The 27,177-nt window shown below is 32.2% G+C and overlaps 1 protein-coding gene across 3 annotated transcripts; it reads left to right on the forward strand.

Moving 5' to 3' along the window:
* Positions 1-925: 925 nt before the first annotated feature.
* On the forward strand, positions 926-27,100 carry LOC126768274 (adenylate cyclase type 2-like). Of its 3 annotated transcripts, none has more exons than XM_050486289.1 (20): positions 926-1,386; positions 8,972-9,154; positions 9,986-10,132; positions 10,659-10,824; positions 11,986-12,194; positions 13,655-13,804; positions 14,796-14,914; positions 17,054-17,198; positions 17,281-17,417; positions 18,696-18,845; positions 20,095-20,239; positions 20,354-20,431; positions 20,997-21,133; positions 22,001-22,171; positions 22,672-22,987; positions 23,065-23,428; positions 23,798-23,976; positions 24,059-24,326; positions 24,637-24,761; positions 26,136-27,100. In XM_050486289.1, exons 1-20 carry the CDS (start codon positions 1,384-1,386, stop codon positions 26,589-26,591), a joined length of 3,648 nt encoding a protein of 1,215 aa, XP_050342246.1. In that variant the 5' UTR covers positions 926-1,383; the 3' UTR covers positions 26,592-27,100. The 3 variants fall into 3 exon arrangements, with proteins under 3 accessions (XP_050342246.1, XP_050342248.1, XP_050342257.1); XM_050486291.1 differs by having other exon boundaries at positions 11,986-12,188; XM_050486300.1 differs by lacking the exon at positions 926-1,386 and adding an exon at positions 6,289-6,447.
* Positions 27,101-27,177: the final 77 nt, after the last annotated feature.

Genomic DNA, 27,177 nt, shown 5'->3' on the forward strand with positions numbered 1-27,177 from the left:
AGTACCTACGTACAAATTTCATTACAATTTGTTACCTACAAGTTCACACGGTCTGTGATTGGTCTAGAAAATTACCTTTGAAATATTACGAAAGTTTTTTTATTAGAATACTAGTTTCTCGAGTTCGTCCACGAGTGATACGGGAGGAGACGTCAGATTTTATATATGGAATTTTATTTTGTCATGTCAAATAAAATGTGTAAATTAACAGCATTATAGTAGTGTGGTGGAGTAAACTCTAAACTGAAAATTAAGAGAAGATCGAGCTCAGTGGCGTACCAAGAAGAGATCTATGTAATAATAATAAGCAGTGGATGATAACAGAATGATGACGCTGATTAATTCAAAACATTAAGGTTGCAAATCCCGAGTTCCTAGGTCCATACAGGGCTTATTAAGCAATATTGGGTATTGCTGTTATGAAGTTCTAAATAGTAGCCAGGTTTCATTTTTTAAGTTGAATGTGTTTTCACTCTCATCGCCTTGGAAATCGGTCACGAGAATAACATCATTATCATCATTATCACATATTATCAAAATGAATGTTTCATTGTTTATGTAGTAATTCGCACTGGAGATATACAATTCTAGTAAAAGAAAAATATTAGAATTACTAAGAAACCTTTACTGCTATACACTGAACTGATTTTGTCAAAATTTAGTATGAAGAAAGCTTGAACCCCAAGGAAGGACATAGTTTAATTTTTTTATTACCAAATACCCCCCCCCCCTTCCTCAAACACGCAGGCGAAGCCGCGTCCGAAAACTAGTGTACATATATATGTACATAATGCATTCGTTTTGGAGGTCAATTTTATGATTCATAAAGATTTGAAGTGCAGCTTTCGAAATAAACAACGTTTTTAATTATTTCATTATTTAAAGATCGTACCGAACAAAAGTGGATCATTTGCGCTAAATCTTTTCACGAAGTAGGCGGTATTGTCTTAGTCACGTCACATCGTTTCTTATAACCTATTTAGCTATAAAAAATATATAAAATAAATATCATTCCAATAAAATAATCTTAAAAATTTTAATTCTAGTAATCAGAATACGATACGGATTGGTTGAACATTATTTATCTTATTTCTAAAAGGATTTACATGTGAAATCGGTTTCAAATCGTATGTAAATCGTTATTCATCACAACCCGATTGAAGCATACCTTGATAAGGAATTTATCGTAAACTGCTAATACCAGCGTGCGATGAGTGGCGCTTATCAAATTATTTTTATCAATAATTATCAATTGGACTCGTGAGTTGAATTTCATACATTAGTGACCGCTATTTGACGACGAATTGAAGACAAATATTTTTGTTTATCGTGTTCTGTGAATTTTGTTTTGTTTTATACAAGAATGCTTAATCATCAGTGACGATGGTAAATAAATTTATATAATTATAAATTATTATATAATTTTATATAATGTATATTCTATGTGAAATATTAGTACCATTTATTTATAATGATAACGCTAGAAGTGCATCATTTTCAAGTGATATCATATGTTTTAAATACATATAATTTTCTTGTTTTATGATTATAAATTCATAATCACTAAATATATCAAAGGTACGTAGAGTAAATGTAATGTCAATCAATAATTACTATTCATGTTTTGACAACACACGACAAAATGCTAAAATTATCGCAATGAATTGATATCAATCCTGGATTTATAGTATTAATATTTATACGAATTAACAGTGAACTCTAGTTTCAATGTATTTAAATTTAAGTATACTTAACTGTTCTATTTTTGAAATCTTTATATTTATTGATTATTATTAAAAAAAATGGATTTGTATGGATTTTTGACACTAGTAATTAAGCCTCATCGACTTGTTTGGATGCTGTTGACAGTGTATTTTTATAATTGCCGGGAAGGCAAATGAGTCTACTCCACCTGATGGTAAGTGGTAGTAGAGTCCTAACGCGACGACGGCCGGTACAATCGGGAAGATATAGAGATATTTACTGGTAGTAGGGCTTTGTGCAAGCTCGTCTGGGTACCTACCTATCAGGTATTCTACCGCAAAACAGCAGCACTTGGTATTGCTGTGTTCCTGTTTAAAGGATGAGTGAGCTAGTGTAATTACAGGCACAAGTGACGTAGCATCTTAGTTCCCATGGTGATGCATTGGCGATGTAAGCGATGGTTAACATTTCTTACAATTCCAATATCCATGGGCGTTGGTGAAAACTTACCAACCACTTACCAGGTAGCCCGTATGTTCGTCCGCCTACCAATCACTGCACTAGCTACCCCTACCTTGCCGGCCCGCAAGATGCCTCTTCACGCCTCGTTTAAAGGAACCCAGGTTGTAAGAGAAGGGGAAAACTTAAACTGGTAAAGAATTCCATTTTTCGGAAGTGCGACAAAGAAAGGTGTTCCAAAATTTCATTGTGCGCGATGGAATTGATGTCACAGTTAGGCAGTGACATCGAGTGGCTTCGTCGTATAGTCGTCGTCTGCATAAAAATTAGATACCATTTATTGCTCCATATCTACCTAACACCTGACCAACATCCCAAACACACGAGCGGATACTAGTTAATTATAAAAATGTAAGCATTACGCTGCAATTATTATTAGATTGATTGTATTTTTGATCTAATGACTACTTTATATCTAAGTAGAAGTAAATTCTATGTTCATACCCCGATAGAACTAAATAAAGTTATTGAATTTTTCGTCGAGAAATCACCATTGGCAGCCAGTTTGGGTTGCCAGTGTTTACATCATATTTCGGAAAGCAACTTTTTTCAATTGTGTCATATATTCTTGATATTATTAGTTAACAAATGTTACAGCATTAAGGTAACTTACTTGTAAACAGAATAAGTTATGCATACTGGCTCCTTAGAATTATATTTTAAATGAAAAAGGAGTTTCTATTTGTATTTATTTTATTTGAAATAACAAGCATCATATTATATTCAAGATATAAATGAAATTAGTTTTGACTATTAATCAATGTACGGATCTAAGTATAAACAGATGAGGGATGACTCATGAAAATAAATCACGTTCATGCGAATGTCATCATTATGTCCTATGAAGTTAGACGCATTATATTTTGAATGAAAAAGGAAGGCATCGCTTTAATTATTTAGAATTGTTCATCAAAGATTACATTGTTATAAAAAAATAACATTCACGTGTTAAATGGTCCACAGTATCTTAATCATTAACATATGTAATGAACGCATAGCTTGTTCTTGAATTTTGTACAAATATTTAAAATCCGAGATGGTTAAAATACATTTTAACCGAAGACGCGTTTTCAAATCCGGGCGAACATAGAAGAACCCTCATTGGAGCAGCGTGATGGAATAAGAATCAAACAGTAGTTGTATACGAACAGGCTGATTATATATATTTATTAATAATAATATCGTGGGACATTTTTCACACACGGCCATCTGATCCCAAATTAAGCTTGTACAAAGCTTGTGCTATGGAAACCAGACAACTGATATACTACATATACTACTTTTCTTTTTGTAAATACATACTTATATAGATAATTACACCCAGACTCAGGACAAACAGACATGCTCATGCACACAAATGTCTGTCCTGGGTGGGAATCGAACCCACAACCTTCGGCGTGAAAGGCAAGTGTTCTACCAACTACGCCAACCGGCTCGTCAATGTTATTAATAACCTACCACCAGTTCAAAAATAAATACCACAGACTAGAGAAAACCCGGTAAAATAATTTCCACAATAATTAATGTTTACAATAAAATTAATGTCATCATTATATATTTAGTTTATAGTGTCTTCGATGCGAGCGTTTCATTCCAAAGGTCATAAAAGTCTTCTATAATATTAACCAAACATTCCTTAACCAATATTTTTTTGACAGCTTACTGTCATTAATAGTTACTACGTGGCTCTTTCAATAGTATAATAGTCACCACACTTTCAAATTAAACGAAATGTAAACAATACGTTTGACAAATGCGATAGATAAAACTATAGGTAACGGGTACCTACATAAAACCTGTAGTTCATTTTTTTAAACAATTTTACCATCGTTGAACAGCGACAAAAGATTAAAATGCCATAAGAGTTCGGCACCCTTCTCGCTCACACAAAACGAATTGATTTGAAATGACTGGCAAGCAAATAACCGCGTTCTAAACTTTTCAAAAATCGAATACTATTTTTGTATTTTAGGCTATAATTTCGAGTAGAAAAAAACATTAATTAAAATTAATATTTTTAAGTAACGAAAACGGAAGACGTTTCATTATAATTTATTATCATTGGAACGTATGAATGCACCTCATGAAGTAATCATGCATAATTTATTAACTTGTATCCAGAGAAATAAAAATACTATCAAAAGTTTATGGATCTGATCAAACTACAGATACTAGAATGACGGATCTATAGAAATTGTTAAAAGCCAAACTATTTTTTTTTTCATGTTTAAATTGTTTATTGGAAACTGTGATTGTGTGTGTTAACGTAACTTTCCTCAATAAACATACTATCTTATACAAACAGACTGTGTCAAATGAGAGTAGTTTCTAAGTTTAACACGCGTTTCACTATACAAACTCGTCAGCTTTATAATTTATACAAACAATAAATGTATTACGACTATTTGTATACATAGCAATTATCACAGAAAATATTAATAGCGTGATTCAGGCATCTAAAATAAGGTTACAACCCGGATTCCTTCAAACGAGGCGTGAAGAGGCATCTTGCGGGCCGGCAAGGCGAAGGCGGCTAGTGCAGAACATTTTTCCCGTCTGTACTGGCCGTCGTCGCGTTTAGACTCTACTACCACCACTTACCATCAGGTGGAGTAGAGTCATTTGCCCTCCCGGCGAATATATCTAAAATAAGGTATACTAAGATAGTTTTTATTGTTTTAATCCTTGAATATTCAAGTCACACCTTTTTTAATTTGTTGTAATCGGTTCACAAAAATTAATACAGATAAATTGAATTAATTTGCAAAGTTATATAAACAAACATGAATGCAATCTGTTAAATAAATAATATCATAAAATATATCATAAACAAAATTCGCCACCTTGCTGTAGTTGGTGGTAGAGCTTTTCGCAAGCCTACCTGTATGAGTACCTCTCGCTTATTACATATTCTATGGCCAAACAACAAGTTTTGTTGTTTCGGCTTTAGTGAGTCAGTGTAACTCAAGGCACGAGGGACATAACATCTTTGTTCCCAAGGATTGTGTCGCATTGGCGGTGTAAGTAGTTGGTATTTCTTACAGCGTCAATGGCTAATGGCAGTGGTGACCGCTGGGTGACTCATTTGTTCGTCCGCCTATCATTTATATAGAAAAATAATTATATAACAAATAATATAATAATATGATTAAGTAAAAAATCAACACAAGCAAATGTAAAATTATATTGATATTGTTTAAAGTTCATTGTGATGCAATTTAAATAATTATTATAAAAAATATTAACATACACCTAATTAAAAAAAAATGTAAAACGATGCGTTGCGTGACGAACGTAATGAGTGTTAGGTTTTTTCCGTCTTTTTTTCTTCTCCGTATCCTAATGATTTAATCCTTATATTATACTAGCTAATCGTCCCGACTTCGTACGGGTAGATAAGAAGAAAAATATATTTTGGATAGGATTTGCTTGAAATCCGTTCTTAGTGAGCGTCTAGTCGGGGAAGGAGTAACCGTGACAAATTTAAGACGTCGGCGCTATGCGCATCTTCTCCTCCCGCCGTGAGTGTCGCCGGGGCCAGGGGGTCTCTGTACCCCGAGTACCCCCTAGGATTTGGAGGCCCGCAGAAGCGGGCCAACCGTCGGGACGGCACGGTAGTAGGCGCAAGCGATCCCGTGACGTCCCCCGACAAGACGGAGTGGGTACCGCTGGTTTTTTAGTGGGTATTCCGGCGCCTTCAGCGCCGGCGAGTCCCACATACCCCCCCACCTCATGTGGGGGAAAAACACAAAAATGTGTATTTCCAACGAGAGAAAAAAAAAGGTTTAATTTTATTGCCTTACAATCACGTCCTGTCTAAATAACATACAAGCGGGTGAAGCAATGAGTATTTATTTATTTATTTGGATCTCCAACAGTTGTACATAAGACACATTCAAATCACTTTTTACATTAACTCAAAACTAACTATGCACAACCAATTACAGGAGAACACACCATTCTCAAACACAATTACAAAATATACAAATCAAAAATGGAATAAAAATAGAAAATAAAAATATTTAAATAAAGAACAAAAAACAAAAGGTACCGTCCGACCCGCGACGCTGATCCAATTTATTAGCGCTCCGGACTTCGAACTGGGAGATTGAGTTGCTTGCGCAAGCGCATGTTTATACGTATTACATTTTAATAAGTGACGATTTCTATTGGACGAATGGGATATGTCTGCAATAAAAAAATAAAAGACAGAATTGAAGTAAAGTAAGTGTTTGTTTATTGATATAATAAGCTTTTATGAATTGTCGTACCTGCCATATTCAAATATTCAAGATAGAAGATTCATTTGCACCACGAGATAGCAGCTTTGCGCATTGGTTAGACGGGGGCAAAATTTCAATTCAAGTTGAGGTAGTATTCTTCTTCTTTCTACTTCGTCGTGACACTCTTCAGAGCGGTCGTGGTCGCAATGCAGTAATAAAGTAATCTCAATGTACACTTTTAATTGAATTGAGGCAGTATACACTCTTAATATCATATTTTTTATAATATATAAACATTTATTTAAATTAATTATGTTAGAAATACTTATATATGTACTTCACTTAATATATTTAATAATCACATCTTTCTATATTGTATTTGATTTAATAAAAATATAATCGGTTTCTGAACGTCATTGCTATTGTTTGGTAAAAAAGTTAAAAAAATAGTTTTCCCGCGCATATATAAAAAAAAGAACTGAACGACTGTCATCGAATTAATAATATATTTTGTTTTAATTAATTTTAAAACATCTCATAAGTTTATTATATTAAAGATATTAAAATTAACAAATAATAAAATTTATGACTTCTACTGGTGTATTTATTAATTAATATAAAAAATATGTATTACATATATTTAAATTATTTTGCTTCAAATAGTACATTACTCAAATCGACAGTTAACGTACATGTAATAGTGTTTATTATATCTAAAACCTTTCTGCAACAAGTATATCGACATAATTGAAAATGTTCAATACAAATTTTTGCGCGGCATGCACTACAAACGCTACTTATCATATGCTATCAACAAATATAACCATTTAAGCCTTCGATCTTGACGAAATTACTTAGAAGCCATTACATTATACAAACTCGTCAACAACTATATCAATTGCATTGACCTTATAAATAGATTATGTTATGTATTACCCAGGACTGTTGATAAAATATAAAACGCGTGCCGGGTGCCTGTTCGCATTAAGTACTTATCTGACGAACGCAGGTCTTCGGTCACCCATGCGCCGTATGGTGGAGTCGTACAACATACAATTTGTAGATATTGATATTTTTGCATGTTCTATAAGTAAATCTAAAAAATCCACAGCACAAATATTTTCACAATCGTTTTAAATATTAATTTTAGTGTACTTATTAATCTATAATTTTGATACACATTGTAAATTTAATACAACCCTTAGCGGTAAATTGTTGTACTTTTTTAATAGTATGTGGATACTAGGAGTTACATTATTGATACTTTACTTTTTTTACACTGGCTGACTTACCCTTCGAACCAGAACACAACAATACCAATTACTGCTGTTTTGCGGTAGAATATCTGATGAATGGGTGGTACCTACCCAGACGAGCTTACACAAAGCCCGGTAATATACCAGTAAAAATCTTCTTCAACAAATCAACACATTGCCAATAAAATGTATAGTGCAACAGTTTACTATACATTAAATAAATAAAGAAATAATAAGAAGGATATGATACTTATATTAAAACAATTATTATTTACTGTGACATAGTTTCTCCCATATGGATATATTGAGTAACCAAACTAAGCACTGTACAACGGTTCTTCTATTTGAATTCCTAAAATTTTTTTCCTATTATTAATCTATGTATGCAATAAAGTATATCAATTAATTCAATCAGGGTTAATGTTTTTTAATCACACGTACGTCATTATTACTTAGAGAGTTTAAAGACGCGCCTTTTAAAATCATTCGTTGCTTATCTTGTGCAATAATAAATAATTCGATTAACCTTGGAACGGGTATTTTGTATTAAAGTAAATCCCAGTCTTCGGATGCATGTTAAACAACAGGTTACCAAGTTTTCCAAACCGATTCCCATCTGACCTTCGCAACCGCTTAATCTTATCAATGACATGATTTTTAGTAAATATAAAAATGTTATTTTCATATTTACTAAAAATCATGTCGCTGATTTATAAAATTACTAGTTATATACATACGGCTTTACTTATAAACGTTGCTTAGTGGCTTTTTTGTTAAACACACAAACTCTGTCTATCATTAATGATTTGACATTCGAAAGAAGAAGATACAGTATTATTTAACTAAACACTTAACGACCCTTCTAAGCTCTCCCTCAAATGTAAAAAATTAGGAAAATGTGCGATTGCTTTACTCAAAATCCATCTAATTAATAATATACTGACATGTAAAGCTGTCAGATAAATATTTTTTTCTTTAGGGCGCCGAGGTGACTCTGTGGATAGAACACATCACAGCTTAAATTAACCACTAAACGTGATAGTACCAATTTTACAGATTGCTCATGTAATTAGTTTATTTTTAATTCATCTCGCGCTCAGCATTGAACGAAAATACTATGAGGCAACTGTATATTATGTAGGATTACAATCTGTCACATTGTCAAATAAATTCCAGGCCTTCTCCTTAAGATAATGATTGCCTTGCAATAGAACATACAGTCACGGCCTCTATATTAAATCTTTTTTAAAAATAATATTTTTATTGTAGGATGATGGCACCCTGTCTAGGACAACGGGCTCCGTGGTGCTCCAAGTTGGAGCTCTGGAGTTACTGGCTCGATACTCCATGAATTCTGGGAGAGCGACCAGTGTACTATCATCACTCCACGAGTTCAGAAGTCAAGAGGCAGAACAAAACGGCGGGAAACAATGGAATTGGAAATATTTAAGGGTACCTAGAGATACTTAAACTAAGAAAAGATGATAGGCAATTAGCGAATATTTTACCGAATACCGTATAAATATTAAATTATCATTATATTGAAAATCAAACTGAAAATATATGAAAATCATAAAAAAAATATCTTGTTTTGTTATCCAATGTGTAATGATAGATTCTGTTTCGATTAGTAATTGATTACAAAACATTCTGATAATTTATAATAATAAATTGTTAATACTCGTAGTGAGTGATTAAATGAGAAGGATTGGAATCGGGCAAGCCGTTAAAGTATGCCAAATCTTCAAGCTGTTTTTGCCCTTATCCCATTTATTTGGGGACAACGTGGTGTAGTTTTCTTTTCCATTCGTTTCTATCTCTACTCAGTTGCTTCCCTCTTGCACGTGTTATTTTCACACAATCCAGGCTTCTCTTGTTTGTTTGTCTTCTTTATTAGCTTTGAAGTGTGGAAGCCTTAACCTTAATTGTCATATGATATTTGTCTCTCTGTATTATTTATATCTACTGTGAAACACTCTTTCATTTTCAATTTATATTCTATGCTTTTTCGACTTGAGCCGAGATGGCCCAGTTGTTAGAATGACGGAGAAGGAAAATATCGTAAGGAAACCTGCATTTGTCTAATTTCACTGAAATTCAGCCACGTTTGTATTTCACCAACCCGCATTGGAGCATCGTGATGGAATAAGCTCCATACCTTCTTGTGAAAAAAGACAGGAGGCCCAGAAGTGGCCCAGCAGTGCCACTTTCACATACTGGCACTGTACTTTACTGTGTGCTTTTTCGGTTTAAAGTTCGAACAAAATTTATTTTATATTTCAGGATCAATTTTATCAGAAAGATCTGGAAGGTCTATATCGAAAATATGATGACAAACTGAGAGAAACGCTTATATACATTTACGTGTCGCTTTTAGTATTTTTTTCAACGACTCACATTATCGTCGTAATTGCTAGTACTTACAATGAGGTCAGTTTTACCTTTTTTTATAACCTTGAGATATATATTGACTTAACAATTTTATACGTCCATAAAAACAAAGTAAAATTTAAATTGTAAAATTATATTTTATATCTCAGAAACGAACAATATTTGTAGCGGACTTATAGTGGTGATCATGATAAATTCAATTTATTCATTTGCTAATTTAATCAAACACCTATATAAAGTATCTATTGTTGTATTATGGATGTGATCGACATTGGCTCACTTGTCCATCAATCTTAGTGCCTGTCTTGCATCTCATTAACGGCCTAATAGAATAGAAACATTTATTTCGACCAAACAAGGATCATAATTATATGTAACACAATAAACAGTAAAAATTAATGGTCAGTATTTTTATAATGTTAATAATTATCGATTGTAATACCCATTTAACCACCAGGTGAGCCGTTTACCTGCTATCATGTATATATAATTAAAATTAAAACAACGTGGTATACGTGCAAAAGTAAATTATTCAAAGACTTTATCTTATAAATTTACATTTCAGCAAGTACAGTGGAAATCAACTTATTTATCAATGGGAATGTATTTTTTAAGGATAGCAATACCGACACTTTCCTTCTGCAAATGTTTCTACAAACCGCTCAAAAGGAAATGGTTCTGGATTCCAATTATGGTCACATTCATTCTCACAGCTGATCTCGTTATATCAGGTAAAATATATCATTCTAGATATCTTATTATAAGTAATAAAAATAAAAAATTACTACTCAACTAATAAAAAATATATATTTTCTGGTATCCATATTTTTAAATAATCATTGTATTATATGCATGAAATCATCAATATATTGTTCTTAGTTCATTATTTTATATATTTATATACATTAACTGAGAATTGACAGTTGGCTCAGATTATGAGCCGAGATGGCCGAGTGGTAAGAACGCGGGAATCCTAACCGATGATCGTGGGTTCAAACCCGGGCAAGTACCACTGAATTTTCATTTGCTTAATTTGCGATTATAATTCATCTCGTGCTTTACGGTGAAGGAAAACATCGTGAGGAAACCTGCATGTGTCTAATTTCACTGAAATTCTGCCACATGTGTATTCCACCAACCCGCATTGGAGCAGCGTGGTGGAATAAGCTCCAAAACTTCTCCTCAAAAAGAAGAGAGGAGGCCTTTAGCCCAGCAGTGGGACATTCACAGGCTTTTGTAGTAAGGTATTTAGGATGCATCAATAGCCCATGGGGTCAGAATTGAACCTGTGAACTTCTCTAGCTATTGAGGCTTATTTGCTTATGTATGCACTATAAATCTTTTCATTGCTTATTTTCTACTTCTTTTATTAGTTTATTGCGATTTTTAAAAGCCTAACGTTTAACTGGAGGGAAAAATAGGAATATTACTAATTCCTTGAAAAGGCATCGCTAATAAATTTAATTTTTATTTTTTTAATATATGAATTTTTATATTTATTTATTTCATTTTTCTTAAAAACAAATGAAAATTTTACAACCACTTCGTACAGGGTAAAACTATACAGTAATTTACTACGATCATAACTTAATTAGTTAAGCTATGTCATACTTACATTCAATGCTGTTCAACATTAAAATATAGTTATTTAATAAAAGAACCGATTTCATTTCCTTTTTTTTTTCATCTCCATTTTCTGAAACCCGTTGTTCAAAGAGATTAATAAATTTTCCTTTAATTTGAATGGTAATTGGTCGATAGCAGTTGATGACGTACGTAACAAGCGACCAATGACCGTTCAGTGTTTAATCGAATCAGTAAATCCGACTTTATTAATAATTTCTAAAAAATATATTTTTTTTAATAACAATAATTATTTTTATTTATTGCAGATATTACCGTGGCGATTTACAGCGCTTTTGAAGGGCTGGCTTTGAGACCAGCGTATTCCACGATGGCTCTTCTGTCGGTATACATATTTCTACCGATGAGAAATAATTACCTAGCGATAATTTTAGGGTCCATCGTCAGCATTGTTTATATATTTGTATTCGCATTCGTCACATATATCGGTAACCCGAACATCGAGGTAGTGGTAAGGGTTAGATATCTTTTTACATTGTTTTAAAGCTTTAATTGTTTTTTTTTTATCGATTGTGAATGTTTTATATTATGTTTATGATAATGACGCTGCAAGACAATTAATCCGTATGTTAAAATATATTATGTTATTTAAAGACAAAATAATTAGAAGAGTAATTTAAATAATTTAAAGAACTTTCAAAATTTCAAAATATAATCTAGCAATTGTCAAAAGAGACACTAGAAAAACTTAATGGAAATTGAAAGTGATATGATATATGTGAACAGGACTAAAATACCTAAAACTGAATACAAAAGCAATGTACTCCTCTAATAAACATGTGTGAACAAAGAATTAGTTGCTTAAAGTACATCGTTCGTATTCTTTATCATTTCCATTTGTATGATCATATCAAAAATGACAATAACAAAATTCAATCGTATTATCATCCGTTTAAATGAAGCTTAAGATATTATAGTTTTAAGTTTTCAATCAATCAATGATTCGTCGAAAATGATTACAAATGAGAAATTAATTTGAAATGAATATATATCGAAGAACAATGTGTATGATTTAATTATACGAATTCTTTGGATGTGTAGTGTAAAGTAAAAGAAAGTAAGTAACTGTTGGACTAAGACCTCTTTCTCCTCCTCCTCCTCTGTGTAGCGTTAACAGCAATAATTTACAAGTTATTTTTGGATAAAATAAAACGACCAATTCACACTAAGCTGTGCAAATCACGACCGCGTGTAGGTTTCAACTTAAAAAAATATTTGCTAAATTTCAGTTGTTCATTTACGGTTTCATTAATACACTCTATTATTAAGAGATTATTTATGTAATTGGCAAATGTCTGAATATACAGAAAGAAACATAATCAGAAAACTCGTGTAAACAGGCATTTACGCTCTTAACTATGTAGGTTTCGAAATCCTGTTACGATTTATAACTATAGCAAAGTTAACGGCAAATTATTCTAAGGTTCGAAATGGTCGCAAATAGATGAATTATATAGAATATATATATATATATATATATATATATATATATATATATATATATATATATATAGATTAACTATAACTTTATAATAACTAATATTTGAACCTAGATAGGCTATACTTAAAGTGATGATTTAGACGTCATTTCATCACACTGCTTTACTGATGGCTCGAATCAGACATATACTAGATAGATATTTTTTATTTATATGACGATTACTGATAGAAAAATGAAGCAAGTGAAAATTCACTAGTTATTACCCGAAATTGAAGGTTATCTTAGTTTCGTGGACCATTGTTAGTTTTGATTAAAATAGATAAAACATAGTGTTCAGACTAATGACAAGATAACATTCTTATCGAAGGAAAAATATTTAACAATAATCTCTATCATCAAATTAAAAGCTATGGCTTCTTATTTCAAAATGACGTTATCTTAAGAATAAGATAAATAAATAATTTATTTTATTCCAGGTCGCATGTGAAGTTATTTATCTGATTGGAGTCAATCTCATGGGTATATATTTCAGACTGATGAATGAGATAGTCACGCGACGGTCATTTCTAGACAGACGTGCCTGCGTTGAAAGCACGCTAAGACTTAAATTTGTCAAAGATCAAGAGGTATAGCAATTATATAATATTATTATTGTTAGAACTTTATATTCACAGTTAATTAACAAACTCATCGAAGTACAGACGAAGTGCAAGATATTTAAATAACAATATTATTTTTGGGTTTCATTTTGAAGACTATATAAGCTGGTACATGCACAAGGGACATAATATCTTAGTTCCCATGTCGGCTGCGTATTGATGATTTGTCGTCTTGCAGTGCTAGTGTCTATAGAAGAAAATTTGCTTACCATAAATATATAATCATAAATAATCTCTTAACTTTTTGTGGTAGGTATTACGTAAGAGCCTATGAATGTCCCAATGCTGGGCTAAAGGCCTCTCCGCTCCCTTTTTTGAGGAGAAGATTTTGGAGCTTATTCCACCACTCTGCTCCAGTGCGGGTTGGCGGAATACGCATGTGGCATAATTTCAGTAAAATTTAGACACATGGTTTCCTCACGATGTTTTCCTTCACCGTAAAGCACGAGATGAATTATAACCACAAATTAAGAACATGAAAATTCAGCGGTGCTTGCCCTTTGAACCCATGAACATCGATTAAAATTCACGCGTTGTTACCACTGGGCCAACTTAGCTTTTACCACTGGGCCAACTCGGCTTAGGTAGGTATTAGCTTCCAAAATAAAAACAAAAAAATGCATAGAACTCAAAGTTATTTTGATGTACGTGTGCTATGAGTTTTAAAGGCGTTGAATTGATTATTTTCGTACCTAATCTTCTTTATTTAATAAGAGAGAGAGATATATATAAGGAATATTTACCTTAATTTGAAATCACTATTGTTAAAGGGAAACAAAACATTTATCAATACATTCAAATGACCGTTTCATTTTAAATATATATTAATCAATGTCTAAAATGTAATGTTGACATAATAATATTTTTAATTATTTTAATATCAATATCTTAACGTTTTTTTAAATTCAATACCTGAACAGCCGTAGAATTTTATATAAATAATGATATATATTTTTAGGAACGACTCATGTTAAGTATTTTACCTGAACATATCGTTTCGAGAGTGAGGCAAGACATCAGAAACATGTTCTTGGATATCCGATCGCAGAGCCACAGTCATAATATGAAATCCTTTAGGTAATATATTAATACTACTTTTATTAAGACTTTCAACTTATATTTATGAAATTTCTACTACAATTTTTCGTATTACTTTCATCTATATTTTATATTATAAATCTTAAGATTTTTAGTGCACTTAGCTCAGGCTACCAGGTCGGTTTGAATAATTCTTTATGCGTTGTGTGGTACATTTAGTAAGCGTTTAATCAGCGTTTTATACCACATACTTATCATGTATTCTACCGCCAAACAGCGATACTTAAAGTAAAGTAAAGTAACAGCCTGTAAATGTCCCACTGCTGGGCTAAGGCCTCCTCTCCCTATTTGAGGAGAAGGTTTGGAGCTTATTCCACCACGCTGCTCCAATGTGGGTTGGTGGAATACACATGTGGCAGAATTTCGATGAAATAAGACACATGCAGGTTTCCTCACGATGTTTTCCTTCACCGAAAAGCACGAGATGAATTATAAACAGAAATTAAGCACATGAAAATTCAGAGGTGCTTGCCCGGGTTTGAACCCACGTTCATCGGTTAAGATTCACGCGTTCTTACCACTGGGCCATCTCGACTTTTTTTTTTGAGCAATACTTAGTGTTATTGTTAATAATAAATGTTAAATATTTCCGGTTTGAAGGATAAGTGTAACTCCGGTGTAACTCCGGCTCCGGGACATAACATCTTAGTTCCGCAGATTAATGGTGCATTGACGATTTGAGAGATTGTTAATAATTCTTAAAGTGACTTACCATCAGGTGACCCATTTACTCATTTGTCTACCTATATTATTAAAAAAGAGGAATTCCTAAATTATCAGTTAATCAGTATAGATCCTAATCTATACTAGTTAACACGGCATATACATATAAGGCCTCATCTCCCTTTGAGGTGAAGGTTTGAAGCTTATAACACCACGCTTCTCCAATGCTGGTTGGTTACACATGTGGCAGAATTTCAGTTAAATCAGACACATACAGGTTTCCTCACGATGTTTTTCTTCAGCGCCAAGAAAAAGATGAATTATTAACACAAATAAAACATGTGAAAGATCAGTGCTCGTCTGAGTTTGAACCCGCCATCATCGGTTAAAATTGTACCGATGAGATGAGATTCGCGTTCTAACTACCATCTCAGCTCTAAATTCATTTATGTCATTGATTATTTTTGAATTTCGATGATTAAGCGAACACTACTATATAAAAACATACATACATACGTCATGATATTATGAAGTTTTACGTTGTATATTAATTAATATTTATAATGAAATATTAGTTCAACAAAATAGCATTCTTAGGTATATTGGAATTTAATGTAATTTTAAAAAAACATATGGATTATCGTATTTAATTTAAACGATTGATGATCAAGTCGCGTGCTCATTGCTGAATTGTTAATTAATTAGTTATTTATAATATAATGTACTTATTCATAAAACAAGTTATTTATCATTTAATACAGATAATTAATTGGGATAATCTTATTTTCGAATTTGATATTGCAGTTCTGTTCATGATCTTGTGTGTTGTATCAACTATCACAACGTTTACAAAATGGCGGCGTTTGGTTAGATCATAGGGTTTTATTCTGCCAAACAATAAACCATTGTATTTCTTAATGAATAATTTAATATATTTATATAAATAACTATGTATGTACCAGGTATCTATGACCAGTGGTCACCACTTACCATAAATAGGTGATAGGTGTCCTTTAATTCATTTTATTAATTATAAATCAGATAATATTCATTGCTCCAAAAATAATGCGTAACGCATTAGCGATTTAAGATATGGATACTATTTCTTAGAGCACTAATGTTTATGGGCGGTACTGACCTATTACCATCAGGTGGCCCATTCGCTTGTTCGCGCCTATCTTACTATATAAAAAAAAACTTAGTCAACTATTAAAAAAAAAAAACATTTTTTTGTAGTAATAGCTAGTATGAATAAAATTACAGATAACTTCATTAGAATTGTTTATTAGAATATCTTCTTGTCATTTAAGAGCAATACAAATTAATTAAAGCAACTTAATCTAATCAGCAGTGTCGCGATCGCTTATTGTGATTTTTTTTCTTATGGTAGTAGAGCTCTCAGCATGTGTGTTTTATATTTTTTAAAAAAACTTAAAAATCTTATTTGCCTTTTAGCCAATTATATGTAGAAGAACACGACAATGTCAGCATATTGTACGCGGATGTTGTGAACTATACGAAAATCTCAACGACCTTGTCACCAATGAGAATGGTGGAACTACTCAATGAACTGTTCGGGAGGTTCGACGAAGCTTCTGAAGTAAGTTCCTGATCTTTCACGAATTTTACTTGAAAATCCTTATTTTTCAACATGATAAACAAAAATAATATAAAATTTTCAGGAACACGACGTACTAAGAATCAAATTTTTGGGTGACTGCTACTATTGTGTAAGTGGAATACCGAAGCCAACGGAACAGCATGCCAAAAATTGTGTTGACCTTGGGTTGGAAATGATACATATAATTAAAGATGTCAGGTATAAAGTTATATGATGCTTAAACTATATACATACATGATATTTAAACTTAAATTAAAAATTTAAAAGATCCTGACTAAAAAATGCTCTAATATTTATACATGTATAGGCTAAGTATATTTAGCCTTCTGGTTGAGTTTATTCCAATGAGCTCAAATTCACGCCATATTTTTGTAATATAGATGGAAAAGATCTGATGATCTTCAAATAGCAGAACAGATTTTCTTTAATCATAGCTAAGAAAATTCTTTGTCAAGGTACCTTTCAAAAAAAACTCAAACGAAATCGAAATTCATTAATTTAGGAACTTTGATGCCACAGATAGGTATAAAAAAACACGTTAAACTTATAAAACCCGGATGATTATATTCTTGCGTCGGAAGCTAAAAATGAATTTATTTTACATATTTTATATTTTTTACCCTTAATACTACAGTTTTAATTTCAAAACTGTAGTAATATGATGGATTGTTAGCATTTCATAATGTACACTAATAGGCAAATAATAATATGCTATGATTTCCATTCATCGGCGGCATGATTATATATATAAGTATATGTATATATGCTACTTACATGAAAGATTGGCATTAAACATCTAAGCATGCTTAATATCCATATTATATAAATTTACCTGAAACTCAATAATCTGTTTGGCAACCGGCCAACTCCTCAAACTAAGCCTTCAGCTTATGGAATGTCTTCTTGAAGACTAAATGTTAAATATATTGCACGTTTATTATCACAATATATTTATAAGTAATTATACTAAATATTGTAAGATATTTTAAATTATTATATCTGTAAATTTTTTAATAACTACATTTTGACGTGACTCTACTGGTATAGAGAATAATAATTACCTAACAATTATTAATCATCCTCAGCAGAGGATTTTTTTATCATTAATTTGCAGTAAAAATAGAATTAAAACTTAAACAAAGATCCGCATCTCATCATACGTTTAATTTGTTTTATAATAACTTATACTCACTGGCGAAGTAAAACATCGTAAGTGAAACTGAACTGCGCAGAACAAGCTCAAAACTTTCTTTACAAAAAGAGAACCATAGCCAAGTAATCGGTTAAATAAAAACTGTTACTGACTCACATTTATTCGAGTGAAATTTATTTGAGTACATACTAATAGTAGAAACATAAAAAAATTCTTTTGAATTCGTTTTTATACAACACAAAGGAACTGAAAAACGCGAAAGAACCAATTTAATATAATGTGGAAATAAAATGGCAAACACTAAAAATAATATATCTTTCCAGAGAAAAGCGCTGCTTGAATATTGATATGCGAATCGGTGTGCACTCAGGGAAAATCTTGAGCGGTTTGATCGGCATTCGAAAATGGCAATTCGATATCTGGTCGAAAGACGTCACTATTGCCAATAAAATGGAATCTACGGGAAAAGCAGGGTAAGATTTTAAAATTTTATACTACATAAAGAAACCCTTTTAATATTAGCTGTGACCGGATTTACTCTCATTTATTTTATGAAACATATCTGTCTTGTACGATTTCCCATATTGGTTGAAATTTATCTTCGCCGTCGTCACAAGAAGTTATAATAATTGAATAATATATTATTGAAATTGGATAAGTAAATGTTCTCCAATCTCTAATCTATATTTTGTTTAAATTAAGACTTTTCAAAATGTTTTATAACTCGTACTCTTAAGAGTCTGTGTCCCACAGCTGGGCTAAGACCTCCTCTCCCTTTTTGAGGAGAACGCGTAAATTTTAACCGATGATCGTGGGTTCAAACCCGGGCAAGTACCACTGAATTTTCATGTGCTTAATTTGTGATTATAATTCATCTCGTGCTTTACGATGAAGGAAAACATCGTGAGGAAACCTACATGTGCCAATTAACCGAAATTCCGCCACATGTGTATTTCACCAACCCGCATTGGAGCAGCATGGTGGAATAAGCTCCAAACCTTCTTAACCTTTGATAAATCATTTAAAAATATATATATTAACGTTTACAAAAAATGTTTTATCTAACCCAACTCTATAAACACACCTTTAAATAAATACACTCTATGCTACATAATAATTATGTTATATCTTAACAAAATCATGTTCACATAACTGAATTTAATGAGAACAAGCAGTATATACCGCACTGAATCAAGATAATAGTATAACGCAGTGAAATCGACATAACAATATTTCAACTACGTACCAATGTACAATCTCGTAATTGTTTTGGCCCACAATATATCCTGGCGCAAATGCACAAAGACTGAATTGCTTGTCATTAAAACAATAGTTCTGCAGTTTCATGCAGACAGACCGACATGGGACAGAGAGATTGATTATCTGCATGCAACAAAACGTTGAACGTTGGAACTTGATTTGTTGGAAGGCTGCAATGTAATTGAATAAATGAATTTGATACAATTTAGAATATATATAGTAATAGTAAAAACGAGTAGCATTCGTAATGGCTAAAGTGGATTTCATTTCAACGAATATTGTTATTCAATTCGCTTTTAACAGTGCGACTTAAAAACAAAAAAAATATGTCCAAATTACGTCGAAACGTGTTCAAATAAAACTGGAAAAATTTCAAATTTCGAATCAAAAAATAAAATCGCTATAATACATTTTATCTGTTGAAATGTAATTTAATTCATATCACATTTTAATGTATTACAGCAAAGTCCATGTTACGAAGCAAACGCTGGAACTTCTATTGGACTATGCGAGAGAATACATCATCGAACCGAACTTCGCGTCTCAGAGCGACCCGTTTATAATTAAGAACAAACTGGAAACATATCTCCTCTCGAGACCACCAAAGGTATTATAATATATAACCCACAATTATTTTAATAATACCTATAAAGAATAAAGTGGCTTCATCTATCGTTCTAAATAATAGACAACATTTAAATTTTTCAATTTGTTTTCGTAGCCTCCAGCGGATTACAAACCGTTTCGAAGGGCTTCTGTTGGCTTCAACAAGATAATCACATCTCGCTCGCGCGGTAGAGTAAGTAGTTATTACTCTGTGATATTTGATTCTATCATGACTATTAAGCTATATTTACGTTAGTTTTTATTATAGTCGCCAAAATGGAAAAGACAAAACTTATGAGTATTTAGTATTTATATCGTATGTAGTTGTTTTCGCCCAGTTGTCGAAATTCAGGAAAATATTTATATTTATTTATTGTATTAATAAAACTAAAGGTTTCTAATGAATTCCAAACAAAAATCATTTTACAAACGGAAAAGAAAACTTGAACTACTGAAATCTATTGTCTTTATCTATTTATATTTCGACAATAATAAATATACGTCGTAAAGCGTTTATTGCTGCTAAGTGACAAGTGGGCCATCTGATGGTAAGTGGTCACCACTGACCATAGACATTTTTATTTAAGAAATATTAACATCCCTTACATTGACAATTCACCAACAACCATGGGAACTAAGATGTTTGGGAACTAACACGCGTCGCGGTTATTTATTTTAAACGCCCTGAAATAACAAATTCCTCACTAGTAGTTAACATCAATCAATGCAATTTATAATATTATTTATATTTTTAGTAGCGATCGGAAAATAGAAGTTCATCAACATTTCGTAGAACCACCGCCTTCATGGATGAAAATCTTGTTGAATACCAACAAATGCTTAAAGCAGCTGATGCTCAAATGGCAAAGGAAATTGAAGATATGACAAATGGAAAGTACGTACGTAAAAAAAATTACCAGTTTTTAATAGTATTGCCATTTCAAAAATTTCGAAATGATGGTTTGTAATATGTCTTCTTTTGGCAGTTCCTGAAATTATGAGTAAAGTCAAATTATCTAATCTGATTAAATATTGATCGCCCATTGGTTGCCTATTGTGTCATCGGACGGGAAGGAAAGAAAGTTGCAGTAGTCATAATTAAAAAATATATACGTACATTGAATATTAATAAAATTATATAAAGCCCTCTTGTCTCTAAGCACAGTTTTATTTTCTACTTTTTCAATTTCGATTGGAAATCCGATGATGGGTGATACAAGATGGCACGATTTAATTTAGGCTTAGACTAACTACATAATATAAAATATTCTTATTTTTCAAAACCTTACACTTAAGAGAGCCTAGATGGTCTAGTGGTTATAATGCGTGAATCTTAACTGATGATGGGTTCAAACACAGGCAAGCACCACTGAATTTATCATGTGCTTAATTTATATTTATAATACATCTCGTGCTTGACGGTGACAGAAAACATCGAGCGAAAACCTGCATGTGTCTAATTTCACTGAAATTCTGGCACATGTGAATTCCTCACATGTGCCAGAATGGAGTAGCGTGGTGGAATAAGCTCCAAACCTTCTCCTCAAAAAAGGAGAGGAGACCTTAGCCCAGTTACTATTACTATTATACTACACTCAAAATAATATTTAATCAAAATATTAACGTAAAGCTACTAATGGTTGGCAATGTAAGATCAATTACATATTGAAAATTTGTATAATTTATTATTTAATAAAAGAGAAACATGTACCACACTGTTGAATATAATTCGAAATATAAAATATTACACGTCAAATTCTAGGGAACATCTGAAACACGAATCTAGTTTAAACAGGATAACATTGATGTACAAAAATTTGAAACTGGAAGGATCATTTCTACAGCAACCGGATCCGTTATTTAAATATTATATAACATGCTGTCTCATTATATTGATCTTAATCATGATAATCAACGGAGTTACTACTAATTGGTAAGTATGATAAACTTTAATAAACTGGAAAGATAAATTGAAGTGAGATAAACCAGTGATACAATAATATCAAATAAATTATTTATTTCAAAACACTTGATTTTAAATTTTAAAAGTTTGCCTACATAATCAAGCACGAAAGAATGAGCAAGTTTTAATTACATTTGTTATAGAAGTCAATTATGTTCCAATTTACGTTTCGTGTAGTAGGCGTGCAGATTATTAAGGCGCTGTACGAGTATAACATTTTTTACAATAGCTAAGTAATATATTTAGATGGGTAACAATCTTAAAAATGCTTAAATATGACAAGGATTTACCTTTAAGTTGCAAGTTCAAAATTTCACTTCAAGTACTATAACTATATTTAAAATGAAAGTGTAAAATAGAAATTTTTATTTTATTAAAATATCAAACTAGATATATAAATAATCAGATAGACATAAATACCAGAATAATTTGTGTCTACAATTTTGACATGTTGCATAAACTGTTTTCAGGTATTTCGAATTTCTATGGTACACAAAAACGTTGTGTTCGCTATTAGTGATATTACTAGTTATAATGCAGCCATTAAGTTGGTTTCAATTAGTTTGGACAAAATGTAAAGGTATCGACGAGCCTCAAAATCGATGGCTTCGAAAAATTTACGACATATCTCTAACAATAATAAAATCGGCGAAAATAAGAACAGCAGTGTACATAATAATAAGTTTGGGTCTAACTGCCACTTCGATGGTTAATGTTATTGCTTGCTCCGAGGTCCAAGTGGAACCGTCGATTGCAACCGTCTTGTCAAATTGCGTGTCGTCGTGGGTAATCATATTTTCTTTGCATTATTATTTTATTTAAAAAAAAACCGCGTCATTGATCTGTCATATCGTCTTTTTCAGCATGTCACGCAGTGTTGGAGTCTGGCCCTACTTTTGAACTTTTTATTTAGCAGAGTATTTTTTATATTCAAATGGATAGTTGCTGGCATAATGACCATATTCTATCTATGGGTGGTTTGGGAAATTAAGTCTTCGCTCTTCTCGACAGATCTCACTTGGAATGTGGGCTTAGACCCGAGAATATCTCATACATTGTCAGTGATATTTATAACAATTACGTTGTACTGGATCGACAGAACTACTGAATACAGAAATCGATTAGATCACCTGTGGCAAATTCAGCTAAGCGAGGAACAGGAAGAAGCTGAAACGATGTTGAAAGTCAATAACATGCTTCTTGAAAATATTTTACCTGCACACGTAGGTTCGTATTTCTATACAAAAATACTTTAATGATACTTGATGATTCAGATTCTCGTGACCGAATTCGGGTACTGCCATTATGAAGGGTTACTAGTCATTTACTGGAGACATATGCAGAAGCGCATACGCAATCATATATGCTCTTTATATTCCCCTAACTGTCATAATCCGATGGGACGTAAAATTTGACACGTTTGGAAAGAGATCAACGGCATTTCGTAGCTTCCGAGGCTCGAGAGTGTAAATAGATTTATCTACAGAAAAACACCCAATAACTTTTAAGATTCCCAGAACTTGCGACTACTAAGCTATACAGTAGAATACCACTATGACTACCTTATTTATTGATTGGCTAATATAACTTTTTCAGTTCAAGTATATTTAGATCTAAATAGGTCTATAGATGAATTGTATTATGAGAAATATGATAATGTGGCAGTAATGTTCGCTTCACTGACAGACTACAAATTAGGACTCGAAAACGATGCAGACTTGAGTGATAAATTCGTTCTTAGTATATTAGACGAGGTCATATCTGACTTTGATCGGGTGAGTATATTTAAATAACGGTTTATATTAAGCTTTAATATAAAATTACAATTTTCTCAAAGTAATTCCTCGAAATTTTCAGCTTCTTCTAACTGGTACGTCAATACATAAAGTAGAAAAGATCAAAATGGCTGGGTGGACGTATATGGCAGCATGTGGATTAGACCCAAACCGACGGGATTCATTCGATTCTACTTCCTATAGTTCAGTGTTTGATAGGGCGAAAAACACGCCATATAATCAGACAATCGTGGTGACAATGGTTGAATTTGCAGCAGCTATGATGATGCAATTACAAACTTTTAATCGTGGTTCTTTTCAAAGCTTCGAAGGGTTAAACTTACGAATAGGTACTATATCTGGTATTTGAACTATTTATATATGTTTTTAAATAGTTATTCGTTTATTTATGAAGTATTTAGAACACGTGAATCTGACAAACTAAACTTTTATGTTTTTATTATTTATGTCATGCTCAGCAGTGGAGAAAACAATTGTTAGGATACCTACATGTTGGATTAATCTCGTACATGTTTATCCACTAATCCATATGGCAAACCTTCTCCTCAAAAAGAAAGGAGACCTTAGTCTAACAGAGGGAATTTTTCAGTTACTTCAATTTTAACTTGATTTTATTTGTAAAAGTATAATATTTTAAAGGTATATCAAATGGCGAAGTTGCAGCTGGTGTTGTTGGATCACTAAAACCTTTATACGATATCTGGGGTAATGCTGTTAATATGGCGTCGCGGATGGATTCTACTGGTGAAACCGGTAGAATACAAGTTAGTGACTGAATAGATTGTTTATATTATGTCAGCAAAACCGTAAATTAAATATTTATGTTCATTGATGTTTCATAGGTTAAAAGTTCCTTCACAGCTAAGTATGATAATTTATGTCAATTTTAATGAATACTGATTATTATTTTATAGCATATATAATAATAATAATAATAATAATAATGATGTCCTCCAGACCGATTTCGGCCACGGCGGCCAATCTCAAGAGAGATTGGCCAACTATGCAGGAGATATTATAGTGCACAAGTGTGTGCGCAAACACAGGTGCACTCTCTATTTCCTAGCTCTCATAATCCAATTTGACGGCAATCCGACGCGACCGGAAAGAGTTCAGGCGCAGGATGAACGGCTTTACGTGCTTTCCGAGGCACGGGAGTGTACACAATTCCAACTTCCAGACTCCGGGCTGCTACTGAGAATTTTCTGACAGAAAAACTCAATAACTTTTTTATTGGCCCGACCTGGGAATTGAACCCAGGACCTCTGGGTCTGCGGTCTTACATCAAGCCACTAAACCAACGAGGCAGTCATAGCATTTATAATAATTAATGAATAGCAAAAAAAGCCGAGATGGCCCAGTAGTAAGAACGCGTGAATCTTAACCGATGATCGTGGGTTCAAACCCGGGCAAGCACCACGGAATTTTCATGTGTTTAATTTGTTATTATAATTCATCTCGTGCTTGACGGTGAAGGAAAACATCGTGAGGAAACCTACATGTGTCGAATTTCACTGAAATTCTACCACACGTGTATTCCACCAACCCGCATTGAAGCAGTGTGGTGGAATAAGCTCCAAACCTTCTCCTCAAAAAGAGGAGAGGAGGCCTTTAGCCCAGCAGTGGGACATTCACAGGCTGTTACGGATGCTATTCCTTAGTATAGAAAGCAGGTAGCTGGAGGTATCTTGACTTGACAGGGTTAAATTATGTTTAAATTCAACAACATACAATATTATTATCGATACGTGCGGATAGACCACTTGAGGTCTATCCGCACGTTCTGATAATACGTCTAACGCTTCGTATTTTTTTCTCGTTCGTTCAATGAAATATTTTATAATATATCTAGCCATGTTTAGAAAGAACATTTAAAATTAATGTTTTATTGATTTTAATAAGGTTTGATTTTGGCAGCGTATACTTAGAATAAAATCTATTTTAGTGAGGAGGCCTTAGCCCAGCAGTGGGACAAAACGGGCTGTTAGTGTTACTGTACTGTTACTGATTAGCAAATAAGTTTAAGTCGCCTTAAGTCTGAAAATGATTATCAAATAACTCCAAAACGTTTGAATGTTTTACTCATTGAAATAAGTTTTATTAGAAGAAATGATTAATTTTATATTATTACTTTATAGGTTACTGAAAATACTGCGATAATTTTAGATGAATGTGGCATCCTGACAACATATCGAGGAGAAACATTCGTGAAAGGCAGAGGCTATATCAAGACCTATTTCGTACCATTGGATGATCATTTTAATCTAGTAAAAAAACAGAACAGCTCAGATTATTTCAGATTAGGGGATAGAATACAGAATTTTGTAGCTAGAAATACAATATTAACCGATACTTCTGAAGAAACTAGTACTATGGATACAGCATCACATAATTCAATTTATAACACAGGATATATTCCTACATGTAATAATGCGGACTATGAATTAGATGAAAGTAATCAATTTAAAAGCTTTAATAAATTAAACAGATCCATAAGTTATTTAGAAAGTGTTCAAAATGTAATTCCAATACCTCCACGAGATGATCTTAGCGATTCTTCCTTCGAACCTGATATTATAGAGACTCGTTGCTAATGTATGTATGTTTTGTGTTTAATTTAATTCGAATTTTTAAGTTCTTAAGTATATATGGATATATTTTGTAGAAGTAATAAGAGCAAATGTTTGTAATTGCGTATGAGTATATTATGTTAATATTTAAAAATATTTTATAATTGTAAACTTTAATCTTTCGCTACGTAAGTTATCCATATTATATATTTTATTGTGGTTTTTACCAATATCATACTTTTTTTAGTTTACTTCACATTTTGCAGAAAGACATCTGCTATAGTCACGAGGTGATTCCACTGAATCCTAATAAAATATATAAATTGGATTTTTAATAATAATTTAATTTAAATATTATCATTTTCAATCTCACGAATCTGCTGCTAATGTGAAATCAATTTGTGTTCGTTTAAAATTAGAACAGAAAAAGTTTTTTTTTCTGGTAAGTTGAAATATCTATAATTTAGTCGTGAGAAAATTTTCTCAGGAATATAAATAAGTCATAATAATCGAGAAATAAAATTTTATCCAAAATCATTTGTTTCGTTTTATTTCAAAAAAAAAAAAAATATATATATATATATATATATATATATATATATATTTAATT

Source organism: Nymphalis io, chromosome 1, assembly GCF_905147045.1.
Source record: "Nymphalis io chromosome 1, ilAglIoxx1.1, whole genome shotgun sequence".
NCBI classification, from domain to species: domain Eukaryota; kingdom Metazoa; phylum Arthropoda; class Insecta; order Lepidoptera; family Nymphalidae; genus Nymphalis; species Nymphalis io.

Coding starts and splice junctions, on each gene's coding strand:
- LOC126768274 (XM_050486289.1), top strand. Junction 20,432..20,996: donor CATCTCGCTCGCGCGGTAGA/GTAAGTAGTTAT, acceptor TATTTTTAGTAG/CGATCGGAAAATAGAAGTTC. Junction 24,327..24,636: donor AGGGTTAAACTTACGAATAG/GTACTATATCTG, acceptor AATATTTTAAAG/GTATATCAAATGGCGAAGTT.